General features: G+C 21.0%; 1 protein-coding gene across 8 annotated transcripts in view; it reads right to left on the bottom strand.

Moving 5' to 3' along the window:
- The window catches only part of LOC129606609 (protein phosphatase 1 regulatory subunit 12A), a 105,255-nt gene that overhangs the window by 50,229 nt on the left and 39,109 nt on the right, over positions 1–15,917 (bottom strand). For 2 of the 8 annotated variants that reach the window (XM_055517005.1, XM_055517004.1), the window contains exons 2-13: positions 11,534–11,646; positions 11,110–11,404; positions 10,792–11,048; positions 10,641–10,726; positions 9,764–9,931; positions 7,958–8,071; positions 7,808–7,886; positions 6,666–6,827; positions 5,656–5,733; positions 4,546–4,692; positions 3,058–3,250; positions 264–1,232 (exon numbers count right to left, since the gene is read on the bottom strand). In XM_055517005.1, coding sequence (XP_055372980.1) covers positions 264–1,232; positions 3,058–3,250; positions 4,546–4,692; positions 5,656–5,733; positions 6,666–6,827; positions 7,808–7,886; positions 7,958–8,071; positions 9,764–9,931; positions 10,641–10,726; positions 10,792–11,048; positions 11,110–11,404; positions 11,534–11,646 — 2,661 coding nt within the window. The remainder of the gene's footprint in view (positions 1–263; positions 1,233–3,057; positions 3,251–4,545; positions 4,693–5,655; positions 5,734–6,665; positions 6,828–7,807; positions 7,887–7,957; positions 8,072–9,763; positions 9,932–10,640; positions 10,727–10,791; positions 11,049–11,109; positions 11,405–11,533; positions 11,647–15,917) is intronic. The other 6 variants (XM_055517011.1, XM_055517010.1, XM_055517008.1 and 3 more) reach the window with 5 other exon arrangements.

The raw sequence follows: 15,917 nt of genomic DNA on the forward strand, positions 1-15,917 counted from the left end.
TGTTTCTTTAATGCGACATCATACAAAAATAGCGAAAAAGTAAAGACAAGACAGACAAAAAAAACCAAATATTGAACGAAATACAAAATAATTGTTGAAAGAAAATAAAATGAAATTCAATGAAACGTTTAACATTTAAATTATAAATAAAGAATTCTAAAAGTTATTTTATATTTTTTTGTATTTTAAAATATAAGAATCTATCCTACATTTATTTTCTAAAATCTGTTTTAGAGTTTCTTATTGAAACTGTCATTTATTACCTTATTTCCACTATCAAATTTAAGACGCCAAGACGGCCTACGGTCTGAACCAGTACCAATGCCACCTCCACTGCCAGGTACCGGTGATGGTGACATAGAATCAGATTTTCGATTATTTAATAAATTATTAATTGTTGAATCTTCTAAATTATTTAATGTTCCAGTTGTTTTATTGTTACCTATTATTGATCTGGCAGTGGTTGTTGTTGGTGATGTTATTGTTGTATTTGAACCAATATTTCCACTATCATCTGTATATTTATTAGCTTCATTTCTTAATTTATCAGCTAATGTTAATGAATTTGCATTATCAATATCAAAAAGTGATCGTTTCTCTCTTAATCTAACTGTCGTTGTTAATGTGGTATCTTGTTGATGTTGTTGATCAGAATTTTGTTGTTGATCACTAATATTTGCTGAATTTATATGATTTATAGTTTTTATATTCATATTATCAGTCTTTTTACTATTATTATTATTATTATTATTATTAGGCACATTAATTACAGTTGAAGATGTTATAATATCATCTTTCATTGATTTTCTGTCATTTAATGTTGAAGATGATGTAGTTACTGAATCTGATATTGGTATCGAAGAAATAGATTTCGATGGTGATTCTATATTTAATGATGTTCCTAATGTTGTTTTATTATTTTGTAAATTATTATCATCGTTCTTATCAAAATTACCAGAATTTCTATTTTCTCTAAGTTTAATTGTATACGGTGAGGTTGTTGTTGTATAAGTTGTTGTAATTTCTTTTTTATCTGAAGTAGTTGTATCAATTGTAGGAGGTGGTTGAATTACAGGTATTACAACAGATATATCACTAGTTGCTGTACTTGGTACTCGATCATTAATTCCACCCGTTCCTAATAAACTTGTTGTTGTTGTGGTCACTGTCGAAACTGTGGGATTACTTGACGATATAGTTGAAGTTGTCGTAGTTGTAGTTTGGGATTGACTCTGTTAATTATTTTTTTTTTTTATTTTTAAATAACTTAATTTTCTTTTATCATTAAATCAGAATAAAATTATCATTTTGTATTTATATTTATATATATGAATATTTATATTTATATATCCTTTCAATAAAAATTATAACTATTATCGAATAACATTTTATTTAGAATTTAATTTAAAATTGAGTTTAAAAATAGTTTTTATATCAAAATAAATTTAAAAGAAAAAAAAAAAGAAAAGAGCAACACAAAATGGATTTCGAAACAATTTTTGATAAAGCGTTTTTAAATAAAAAAATATTATTTTGGTTTTAAAAAAGCTAAACTGATTTGAAATGATTCGTGACTTTTATATATTTTAAAAATTGTAGTTAATTTTTAAAAAAATTGTATACATCATGCAACTTCTTTTTTATAAAAAAGTATGATAAAATTCATTCAAATTTCAAAATATTTAAAACAACATTAAAAGATTTCAAATAAATGTACTATTTCTGTATAGAATTGTATAAATAAAATTTGATAATATTTATTTTTAAAAATAAAAAAAAGAATTGCAGTTCCTAAAAGTAGCAATTTAAAATTCTGTAGAAATATTTTTGAAAACAGTTGTAATTGAAATATGAAGTTCAATTCATTACAGTATACTACCGCTGAGACTTGGAACTTTAATCGTTGAAAGGGTTTTATTTTGAAAATATTGAAATATATTTACAAATATAAATCTAATTATTTATCTCCATATCATTGTTTTTGTTTAATTAAAATATTTTTGTATAGAATGTAAGAAATATGAGATACTTTTAAAACAATATTATAAGATAAACAAAATATTTCAAACAATTTTCTATATCTAGTAATTTAGCGGCAAATTTGCTAACTTAATTCATTTTTATTTCTATAATAACTTTTAAATTTTCTTTATTTATTTATAATTTAGTTGAATTTCAACAATGAACTAAAAATATTATTTTTGATTTTATGATTTTAATGATTATAATATTCACATTAAATTAAATAACAAAGTTGTGTACATATCAAAATGAAAATGCGAATGAATATGAAAAAAACTAATAAGAAAAAAAAAAAGGAATTTAATTTTCTTATTCAATTAGTATTTTGAAATGTACTATACATGTATAATTTCATTTAATATTAGAATTTAAATAAAAAATAATTTTAAAATATATTAGTGTTTACCAAAAAAAAAAAAAATATCACATAATGTAGCTTAATTAATAGCTATTTAATAGTTATTAGATAATATGATGGTACAATGTAACATAATTTTTATATATTTTTTTTATGAAACCATAAATAATGTAAACTAAATTCTGAATTAACATAAAATAATGACTTGATACCTGATGAATTTGTTTTTTTTTTATAATGAAACATAATTATTATAACAATACATTCAAAGATGAAATTTATTTTACAATTTTTTCAATAGGGGCCTGTTCACTTATAATTCGCATTAAAAATATAAAATTGTATTAAACATGAAGTTGTTGAAAAGATAAACCCAAAGTAGTTTACATAGCTGCTATTCACATTATAATTAAATTATATTATAAAACTATATATGTAAAAAATAATATTATATTATTATGTAAAAATACAAATATAATTCAAACCAAAAATTAAAAAAAAAAAAAAAATTCAAAAGAGAGTTTTTCATTTCAAAATTCTGTTTTTTGATTTTCATCTTCTTTTTGTAGCTTATTGGTTTTGTTAATTGGGAAAATTAACTCAGAAAATAAAAATAGTCACACAAAAAAAAAAAAATTGTCTTTTTTTTTTGTTTTTGAATGCATTAACAAACTTACGTTTGTTGAGTTATTGTTAGTGGTTGTTGTCACATTATTGCTATTTAAATTCTTCTTTTTAACAAGTTCTTCGGCACTTTTGATTTCATCTAGAGTAACACCTTGAGTTGAACGTCTTGTTTCACGAACACGTTTTGCATGTGCTTTACGTTGTGTTTCACTTTCTTCATCACGTACTGGTGGTACAAAAGATCTAAAAAGTAAATTTTAATGTTATTATTACGTTTATATATTACAAATGTTTTTGTTTTTTAAGTTAGAAAATAAAAAAAAAATTTTTTTAATTAAAAATTGTTAACAATTGAAACAGTTCTTTCAGATTACAACAAAAATTATTATATATATTTACATATATAGGTATATAATATATATGTGTTTTTGATTTGCATTTAATTAGATTTAGAAATATTTTTTCATAGTTTTTTAAAATTATTTTAAAGTTATTATGAAGCCTCACACTAATATTTGTATTATGTTTTGTAAAATATAAACATTAAAATATAAATTATTTAATTTATTGTAAATATCTATGTAAAAAAAAAATTGTTAACAAAATATTTATAAGTATTTTCTGTGATAATAAATATCTTGGAAATTCAATATTGCATTTTTTTTTTGTAGTTTCATAAATTTCAATTCATAAAGTGAAATACATTATTAGAAGATGACATAGATAACACAAAGGCACCCGGAAAAGGCGATCTTATATAAACATATAAAAAAAATTTATGAAGATTGTAGGTTTCTTAAATTTAAAAAGAACAGATGAATGTATACTAAACGATAATTAAAAAAAAAATCAAAAAAAAATTATTGTCCTTTAAAAATAAAAAATTTTTAAATGACAACGATGTCAGACCTGTGAAAAATCTTTACTTTTGAAATTAAAATTGAATAAATTAGTTATAAAAAATTTATAATTTCAATTCCATACATATTTTCACCAGATAATGCACGAATACTTTTATGTATAATAAATGTATTGTTCTAAAATTATCACATCCTTGCCCACATTGCAATGAACTGCTCACATCAAAATGAGCTGCTCACATAAACATTTAACAAAAAAAAATATATGTAGTCAGTAAAATATCGCACTTATGTTTTACAAACAATTGATTAAAATTTTTATCAAAATGTTTTTATATAAATTAATTATTTCTAATAATTTTAGTCGACAAAAATTACAAAACAACCTAAGTTTTACAAAAAAAAAAAAAGGAACAAAATAATATTAAAAGCCAATTAGTTAATGTATTCGGGGTTATTATTTCTTATTTAATTTTAAAAAAAGCAATTAGAAATTCAATTATTCGAATAACTTAAATTTAAATTAATAAACTAACATAAAAAAAACATTAGTTTTAACAAAAAAAATACAAAAATAAATTAAAAATACAAATTACAATAAAAAACAAAAATTAAAAAGAAAAAAAAAACCACTAAAGGAATATAGAGTTCTGCTTAGAACTTTTATAAACTAATTACTTGAAGAAGTTTTTGATCATTGTTCCTGGCGATATTTTAACACGGAAAGGATTCGTTGTTTCATTACTATTTACTTTCGTATCATTTGAATTCATATCATTTTTATGATTTTCCTCTACATGATTTTGATTTTGTGTATCATTTTGACTATAAAATTTTTAATATTTATGTATGTTTTGTTTTAGATTGTCGATTGTATAATTATAATATGGAATATTTTACAAATAAATCAAATTAATATAATTGTGTTTTTTTTTTTGTTAAAAATTTATAAATTATATCTATACTTTTAATAATATTACCGTTGATAGAAAAATCACATTTAATCATTTAAATAATAATTTAAATAATCATTTAAATTGTAATATTCACAAATAAAATGTATACAGATTATAAAATTTACTTTTAACAAATTTATACGTACAAAATACTTGTAACAAATCATTTTTGCGAATTTAAAATTGATTGATTTACTTTATTAAATTAATTATAATACATTTTCATTTGAAGTTAATTTTTTTATGAATTACATATTACTGCAGTTTAATTTCTAATATAATTTGAAAATTTGACTTATATACAATAATAAATTTTAAATTCTCGCAAAAATGGCAACAATTAATTAAATAATTTTAAAAGAAAATCGCAAAAATAGAAATTTCGCAAAGAAGATTATTAAAAAATTATTCACATATAATTAAAAATATTAAAATCAAATTAATATAAAAATCAAATTCTCAAGATTTAGAATTGTTTTACTTTATTTTTGAAATGTTAGATTTTACAAATTTAGATCATAATTTAGTTTTGTGAATAATTTTATTTGTCTTATAATTTAAATCTAAAATTATTAAAAAATTTGAGCTTAAATCCATTTTATGAAATTTAATAATTTAAAATTTCCTTCTTATAACAAAATTTCTTGTAAAACAAAACTTTAATTTTCTTATTTATGATGCAAATTATTAAAATTTTAAATTATTAAGTTAAATTTTACGGTATTCTCTTTTTTGCCTACTTGATAACCTTGATTTAAAAAATTATTTTGCGATTTTCTTTCATAAACACAATCTTAAAAAAAAAACAATTCTTATTATTCCTTTTATATACCTTCTAACAAGTGCTGTTGTATTAGTCTGTACTGGTGCTGCTGGTGCACTAGGACTGACCGGTGGTGATGTTGGTTTCCTAAAAGAATTTATTTTAAAAATTTTAATTTACAATTTCATTTTTAGATTTAAGATGATTTAAATATGAATTAATCGCAATAATAATTACATGTTTAAGTATGTTATTTAAATTAAAATTTAAATATGTGAATATAGATTTCATGCAAGAAAAAATAAAAATAATTATCATTAGATATTTTAAAAGAAACAAACAATTAAAAAAAAAAGACAATTCACAAACTAAAAATATTTATATGTACATTTTAAACTTATACATACTTTAATTTATTATGAACTTAAACTAATTTATTGCAATTAGTTAGTTGGAATATTGTGTTAAATTTTATGCTTCAATTAAATGGATGAAAATATGAATAAATGCTAATTGTTTTTACATTTCTATATCAAGTTTTTATTAAATAAAGTAGAAAAAGTGAAATAAATATTTTTGTTTTCAGTTAAGGTAAATAAAATTTATAAAAATTAAATATTTTTTTCTTAAAAAAATTTATAATATTAGCGATTTTATTTATTACATTTTTAATTATTTTTTCATATACGAACTAGAGTTTGAAATTGTGTCGAAATTTAATGTTAAAGTAATTTAAGTCATAGGATTAAGTCATATTGCTTTGGTTTTTTAATCGAAACAATAGTGAATTTTTTAATTAAAATGAACATGAAATTCTTTTTTCAATTAAAAAAAGGCAAAATCCTTATTCAACATAAATACACAAGACTGAATACAAAACAAATGCACATGTTTCTTATTAAAAAAAATCTTTTACAAAAAATAATCTTCCTTTTTCAACATCTTAGTGTAAAATAAATTTTATTTCACTATTTCTATTCATTTCAATTAGCACTACATAATATTTTTATTTTTTCTAATGAGTTATAGATGAATTAGAAATGTTTTACTTTTTTTTTTTTTTTTATTAAAGTGAATACCTGAAATTTCTATGATCTTTAAGTGAAGCTGATCTTTGAACGGAATAATTATTGTTTGATGAATTAACAGCACCTAAAACACCAGTTGTTTGTGTCGCTGGTAGAATCGGGCATGAGTTAGCTTTTATTCTAGCCCGAAGCTCATGATATTTTTGATAGAATCTTTTGTTTATTTTGTAAGTTTTTCAAATTTATTATTTTGTGTTATTGCAGATAAATTTTAAAATGTTCAATCAAAATGGTGTTTTTTTTTAATTCAATGTTGTAAATTTTAAATATTAATTTTTATTAATAGTTATTATTCAAAAAAAAAAAAATAAATGTTTCAATTAACATATTAAAATACGTGTTTTAAAAATAGCGGGCGAAAACAATGATGCAAATAATAACATAATAAAAAAAAAATAACGAAAACAAAAAGTTTTATTAATTATTTTAATAAAATTGGTGTAATTTGTGTTAAATATTATTATTTTATTATGAATTAGTATATTATTGTAATAGAGCTAAAACGACATTAGTATATCAAAGCGTTTTGTTTTAAAAAATAAAATTAGAATCTAAAGTTGTTGATCTTCCACTAAATATAAAACTAAGAAAATTATTTTATTTAGATTGTCTGTTATTATAAACTATTTACAGAATTTTTTTTAATTATTGAGAAGAGAAAATAATTGTGTATAATATATCTATTACAGAAATATAATTAAAATAATGTAGCTATGTACATAATTTAGAATAATTTTAGCATAAACAGAACAGAGAAATGTAAGATAAAAAACAAAATTTAATCAAAATCTTATTATTTTTAATTTTAAATGTATTTTTGATTTTAAAATTAATAAGTATAAAGAAAAGAAACCTTAATTATTCAAAAATGGTAGTCTTTTTTAAGATAACAATTATGCAGTTTCAAAAAAGACTTTTCTGTTTAAATTTCAGAAATGGTTTTAATTTTTCATAAAATGAATAACAAAAAAATTTTAAGATATATAAAATTTTGAATGAAATACATTTGATCAACAACTTAGTATTCTCTTCATCTTATTTAATTTAATTATGTATGATTGGTTTTTTTAAGTTATTTTAAAATATTTCAAACAAAAAAAAAAAAAACATATACATATTTAAAAAACACGTACTTCTGATCATTTTCAAAGCTTTGGGTTCGCCTTAAAATAACATCTGATTCAGATGATTTTACTTCCACTTCAGGAACTTCTAAAATTACAAAAAAAAAGAATTAATTTTTATTACAATTTAAGACAATATTTTTAAAATATGTGTATTACTTTCTTGAGTGTTATTGCGTGTTCGAGCACTATTCCTTCTCCATGGTGCATCTTCATCAACAATTTCGGACGCTGTTTTCTTTACTGGTTCACTTGGTGGTTTTGAAATTTCCTCTATAAAAATAAATAAGATATAAATTAATATTTAAGTCAAACTAAAAAAAAATTTTATCTAATTCAAAGTTTTATTAAACTAAATATAAATTCAAAAATAAATATAATATAATTGTATGAAAAAAAAAAACAATTAATTAAAATTAGTCATTCATGCTTTTCAGTGGAAAACTTTAATTTTAATGTATTTTAATATTCTTAACTGTTTTAAAATAAATTTACTTTTTAACAGTTTGCTATTCTTGTAATTTTATTAATTTAAAAATCAATTTTAATGTCAATCATAGAAATAACTATTCATAAAAATAAAATTTTTATTAACTATTTAATGAAAAAATATTTCAACAAAAATAATTTATATTAAATTTATATTATTTACTACACTATTCATCATACCTGAACGAATTCGAATGTAATATAATCAAAAATAATTTATAATGAGATCAAAAAATATTTTGTATTTCAGCGAAATTCATGAAAAAGTGTTCTGTGATTTTTAATTTATAAATTTTCGAAAATTTTATGGTAAAATTATTTATTCTGAATAAAAGTATGGAATTGGCTTTTTTTTTGTGTTGAATTTGAGAATATCTTAAAAGTTAAAATTTTAAATTATTGAAAATTTAAATATCAATAAAATCAGGCATTTAATGAGTGATGTAAATAATGTTATTCATTTTGTTATAAATATTATTATATTTATATATAGCTTTATTTAATATGATTATGCAATAATTAGCTTTCTCTGAAAAATAGATTTTTTAAAAAATAATCCTTAATATATTTTAATGAAACCTACGTTTTGTTTTTGATACTAATTAAACTAAATAAATTTAAAATGTGTCAAAAATGATAAACTATGATGATATTTATAAGAGAATTATTTTAATATTCGATATACATAAGTAATAATATTTCCAAAAAAAAATATTATAATTTTTTTAATAATGTACATAATATATACAAATTCATTTTTATAATATTCTTGAATTTTTGAAAAGCATCGCAACAGTTTATATAAAAGTTAATGCAATATTTTGTTAATTGTTACATTATCATTTAACTTATTTAAATTTTATAAATCACATATAAATTTTATTGTATATAATAATAAAAAAGTTAACAAAATATAACAAAAAAATTTAATTTACAATTAACCAAAAAAAAAAAAAAATTATAAACAAAAAATTAATTTTAATTGAAACGATTCACAATAAACGAAACAAATAAAATAAAACAACAGGGAAAACGAAACGAAACAAAGTATAATAATTAAAAACGGTTTTGTAATATTTTGAACTGAACGGAAATAAAACGAAATTATTTTGTTTTTTTTTTTTTTTGAGAGTGTACATAGAAATTAAAATAAGCAATTAACTTCCGATTTTCTATGTATGTAATACATTAAAATCTAGTACACGATACATTAATTTTATAATAAAATGTATTTAAATAAAATTGAATCAAAAGTAAAATTGTAATCTTTATATAAGTAATATGCAGTGAATGCATAAATTGTCATTATATTATTCAATAAGTCCAAAAAATAAGTTCATAATTTAATTTATAATAAATATTAAAATAAAGTATTTGATAATAAAATATTAGAATAAATTCTGTATCGTATACTAAATTTTGTTTTTTAGTCTGCTTCCATTTTTTGTTTTTTTTTTGTTTTGAATATTTAGGTACCTTCAGATTCCGAAACACTGGTTGAATGTGAACTTTCTGTTGAATCGCTCAAATCTGAATCGCTTTCACCCGATTCATTGCTTATTGGTTTAATAACATTATCATTTTCATTAACAACTACAGCCATTTCTTCACTTTCACTATCAATTTTAGTATTTTCTGTTGAATCTAGAAAATTTTTTAATTACCACGCGCGTCATTTGTTAAATTCAAATTATTTAATTGGAATCAAAATATTTTATTGAGCTCTCCCTTTTTGTTAGATTTTGATTAAATTTATGTTTCAAAAATATAAATAACTTAAAATTGATATTTAATTTGGAAAAGTTTTATACAACAAAAAAAAAAAAAATATATTTTTGAACCCTTTAAATATGTCTAACCTAAAATTTACAATAAGTTCCTACCAAATTCAATAACGAATAATATTTATAAATTCAAAATATTCAGTGCAAAATTAATTGATATTCCAAAAAATCTTTTTTAATCCATTGAATCTATTTATAATTTTGGACAAACTAAAAATTTTGAAATAATAAATTATTTATTTAACTTTCATATTCCCGCTTTTATCTACTGATAAGAAATTAAATTATTAAATCATACAAATTATCTAATCTTCTCAAAAATTTTCAAAGTCTACGTAAATGTGGTTTAAAACTAAGTAAATGCTAGATATGATAAAAATATTAACCAAATATATAACTAATGGTAATTTTTAAATTTTAATTTAAATAGACAGGAAATAATTTTGTTTTGTATTAAATTTTGGTAGAGACTTATTGAGTCATAATTTAGCTTCTATAAAAATTTTCTATTATTTTCTACACCTAATCGAAGGTAATAATAAAAAAATAGAACTTAATTAGATTATTACCATTGATTTTATCTTTAACTTCAACTGGTTTAACTTCAACGCGAACTTTCTTGAAATCAATTTGATTTTCAATACGATCAGAGTTTCTAAAAATAAAACAAAATATAAATAAATTTATGTATAATACAGAAAAAAAAACATTTAATTTTACCTAATTTGACTAGAAGGTCGTTTAAATACTTTACGATTTGCTTTTAATTCTTCCATAAACTTCCTCATTTTAGGTTCATCAGCTACATCAATACAATTTTGTCCTGAATAATTACGTATTTCCATATCAGCTTGTGCATCAACAAGCATTTCAACTGCTTCTCTTTGTCCCCAATGAGATGCAGCATGTAATGGAGTCCAACCGTCATTATCTTGTTTATCAATATTTGCTCGTCCCGCTAGTAATAAACTTAAGACCTTAAAAAAAAAAAAAGAATAATTATGTTTGTTTTTTTTAATTTTCATAAAATTCTTTTACTTTTGTATATCCTTTGGCTGCAGCAACATGTAAAGGTGTAGCTCCAGTTTTTGGATGTATTGCATCAGCTTCAGAAGCATCACTTCTTAACCATCTTTTAGCATCAGCTAACATTGTTTGTTCTTCTAATTGCCTACATTTTTCACAATCAATTTGATTTGATTCAAATAATTCTTGTAAATAATCGCTCATATTTGTATTTGGTGGAGCAATATCAACTGCTAAATCGCCATCATTGTTCACTATTGTTAAATCAGCTCCATGTTCAGCTAAATATCTTGCTATGCTTACAGATCTAAAATATAATTAAAAAAAAAATATATATATAATAAGTTAATTAATGGATCGTTGTTAAAACATTTAAAAAATATTTATTTTAAACATCTTTTTAGTTTGTTTAATTGAATTTTAAAAATTATATTACCCGCAAGATGCTGTTGCATGAAGTGGTGTCCATCCTTCATTATCTTGCCTATTAATATCTGCTCCATATTCTAATAAAAATTCAACCATTTCTAGGTTATCGTCAATGCATGCCTAAAATAAAAAATAAAATCGATTTTTAAGTAAAAGTTTTTAAAAATATTGGCAAAATTATAAAATATATAAGTATACTAAAAGTGATCAATTTTCATTTAATGTGCGGTTTTCGATCAATAATCAAAACAATCCGCTAGGCTAGATACTCAAAATTTCATTTTTCTTTTACTGTTTAAAATTGAATTTTAGATTTTTTATACGTCATTTAACATTATAAGACAAAAATAGATGGCGTCATTTGGTCTTATTATTTTTGCAACAAATTCATATATTTTGTTGCTTGAAAAAGGACAAAAATTTAGCAACATTATTTAGATACAATTTTTCTCTCTCTACTAGTTGCTCATTAAAATTATATTTTTTATGTCAGAAATTATTTAAATTTAATTAATCACAATTTAATTTTTGATCAGTTATTTGATTTCAAAGATTATTTTTTTCTCAGATTTACTGATAAAACAATATTTATTTAATAATTTTCATTATAAAGTCGACACTATGTATTAACCTTATTAGGAAATTTTAATAAATTTTCTTTTTCAATTATTCTACTTTATCAATTTTCATTGTAGTTCTACACTCTCTATCTTATCATAATTGAATTAACTCACTTGATGACTCAATTCACTTCACTTATAAATTTATTATCTATCATGTGGAGAATTAGTTATGTCAATACGATTATTATACTAATAAGTAGGCTCATAATAATATTCATGTATGTATGTGCATTGATAAAGAATAAATAAAATCTTCTGAATTAAAATACAAAATAATTTCCTACAACTGATTTTATTTAAGAAGTCAACCCCATAGGCCAATGACCTACAATAACATTTTTTTGTTAAATAATTTTACTATTTCATAATATACAAGTCATCCGGCTATATATATACAAGTAAATATTTCAAATAATTCTTATTATACAATTTTATAAAAATTAAAAAGATTTTGTTATACGCACTCTTATGTGTTATGTATGTATTCTATGTATATATACATACATATATTGTGTATTTTGTAACATTTTTTTTTAAAAAAAATTAAAATGAATTAAAAATTATGTCTGATTTACGCTATGCTCAAACAAAGTTCTAGGGTTCTTCTTATCAATTTGCTTCTCTGTATGCTCGTTTGCTTTGAAACTTGAATTTTTTTTTCTCTTTTTTTTTTTGTTTTGAAGAGTGACAAATATCAAAACCTGTGAATTACTTTATTTTTGATAATTTTCATTATTAAGGAATAAATAACAAGAAAATAATATTAATCTATTATTTTTACTATATATTTTATTATGAATAATGAAATTACTGTGGAAATTGAGGACAATATATCAAAATAAAAAAATATAAATTTCTTGTAAATATTATTTTAATAAAATTTAACAGAAAATAATATGCACTTTGACTTGACATTTAAATTGTATTAATATAATTTTATTACACAATTCAGAAATTAACACTCATACTCGTAATTTGAATTATGCAGCAATATTTTATTTTTTGCAATTTGAATGTCAGGGATATTTTAATAAATTTTTTGTATTTTGTGAATTGAAGATTGTGTATAGTTGTGAAATGTTTATAGTTTTTATAACACATTAAGTGTAAATAATCATAAATTTAGCGTAGTCTAATTTGGGAAGAAATACAAGTGAGAACGGATTTACAATAATAGTTATTGTATTATAATACAATTCAGCTTATAAGTTTTAATTGCTGCATATATACCTGTATGTAAGGAAGAATACAGGTATATTAACACAATTCTGAATGATTATCAAACTCTGTAAATTCATCAACTAAGAACATGTGAGAAATTAACATTCGACTCTCTTCTGAATAAAATGACAGAACTCTAATTTAACAGTTTAGCAAATTACCAGTTTAAATAATCACGTAAAACAAAATATCATCAATGTCGACTTGAAGAAGGTGCTAAAATTTTGTTCCGTCTGTTATTTACTTCTCATTTTCAGAATGAACACAAAAATAACACGGTTTACTTGTGTAATGAATTTTAACTGTAATAAAACATTTCAATTTATATTTACAAATTTTATATTTATTTTTTTTTTAATAGCTATTATATAATTATTTTTAAAAATCTGACAGTAAATTATTTAAAATTTATGGCATTTAACGTCATCAACCCAATATTGTATTAACAATAATATTGATTTTATATTTGTTATGTATATAAAAATAATGATTATAAACTCATTTTATACAATACAAAAATAATTAAAATTTCACATCTTTTAAATATTTATTTACATACATATGAGTATACGAGTACATATATGAGTATGAATTGTTATACTTAATTGGTATACGAGTATATGTGTGTGATATTGTGTACCGTATATATTTATAGATTAAGTGTAATCAAAAATTTAATTTAACTTAATTAAAATTTTAAATAAAATTTTCATACATACGGTATATATATGTTTGTACATATACATATATATATATATATAAGATAAATCCCCTTATATAATTAATCAGTAAACGTAACAAGTATAACATTATACGAATGAAATTACAAAACACTTTATGCATACAGTAAAATACCAAATTCAGTGAATAAATTTCAGTGATAAGTTGAATAAGAGTTAGTTATCACTGATAAAGTTCAGTGATAACTAACGGCTTGGCGGTATAGTAAACAAAATTGGCTTTACTTTCTTGGTATTTTAGAGAATATACCTAAAATTTATACTCTTCATCTAGGATATTGTATAAAAAAGTTTGATTCTAAAAGGTCAATTGATATTTTAGCATAGTTTTTCACTTATTGAGATTCGACTGTGAATAAAAACTGAAATTTAATTTAAACAAATTTTTCGAAAAAAAAAAATTTTTTTTTTTTTAATTTTTAAATTTTTATTGTTTGTTTTTATTTTTATTTTTTAATTCCAGACGCGAAAATCTATTTTTGGATATTGTATTGTTTATAAACGTTATTATAATTTCTATCTATAGAGCATGAGATCTTCCCAACTGGAAAACGGCAAAAGTTTTCTATTTATGTTTTAATGAAAATGTTAAAATTTTATTATTTTACTATTTTTGTTTTTTTTTCTTAAATTAGTATTCAAATTTATGTAAGATATAAGAAATAAGAATTTTTAAATGATTTTTCATTAAAAGCGTCTATCGAATATAGCAAACCTGGTTACCGAAACTTTTACAATATTGTATGACAGGTAGAATCCAATGGCAGCTTTGCCCTATTCAATTTAGGATAGGGCAAAGCTGTCAAAATATTGTGAAAGAGTGAAGATATCTCAATAATATATCAATTTATATTAGATCAGCATTATAGGGTTTTATTGTAAAAAGTCAATTTTTACTTAGATGTTTATTTAAAGAATAGCGTAGATTAACTATCTGAAGCAATAATTAGCTAATTTTCGAATAGCAATTACAAATGATTCAGCTTACGCTAATGCTCAAAATAAATTGATTACGACTGAAAAGTTTCGACACCCCTAGAGATATAAAGGGCGCCAAATAATTATAACACATGTAAATTTTAAAAATTTAAAATTGGCTGCTAACATCATTGAAAAAAAAGACAACAACAAATAAAATTAAAAATTTTCTAAAAATACAATGCAAAAAATAAGACAAAAATAATTTTAAAAATTAAAAATATTAATTTTTGTTTGTATATTTTTGTACAAAATTACATTTGACGTCTTATATACGAGTACATACTTTACTCAGAGACAATGAAATCATATGTTTTATATTAATTTCCTATAGTTATTTTACAACATAATGTACGTAAGTATGTGCACATATTACAACCACGTAATTTTTAAGAAATAGTAAAAATTAGAAATGCATTCATTCTTTTACATAAAAATATGAGATAAGAAATAAAAATAACTTGGCACAAAAACAAAATGACAGCTTCAGAAATGTTAATAATATAAAAAAAAGTTTAAAATTATGCTGCGATATTTTATATTAAGAGAAAAATTTTTAATTTTCTACTCTTATTAAAAATATGTTAAGATATGAAAATGTAAAGATAAGGTTGAATAAATTTTTTATTTTACAAAATGTCAACAAATTTTCTAGAACAAAATTTACGATAACAATTTGAAGGAATAGCTCAAGAATAAGTCAAATTTTTTCAAGGATTCAAAAAGCTCAAGAATAGCTCAAATTTTTTCGAGGGTTCAACAAGCTCAAGAATAGCTCAAATTTTTTCGAGGGTTCAACAAGCTCAAGAATAGCTCAAATTTTTTCAAG

This window comes from Condylostylus longicornis, unplaced genomic scaffold, assembly GCF_029603195.1.
Source record: "Condylostylus longicornis isolate FDR11 unplaced genomic scaffold, ASM2960319v2 ptg000019l, whole genome shotgun sequence".
NCBI lineage: Eukaryota > Metazoa > Arthropoda > Insecta > Diptera > Dolichopodidae > Condylostylus > Condylostylus longicornis.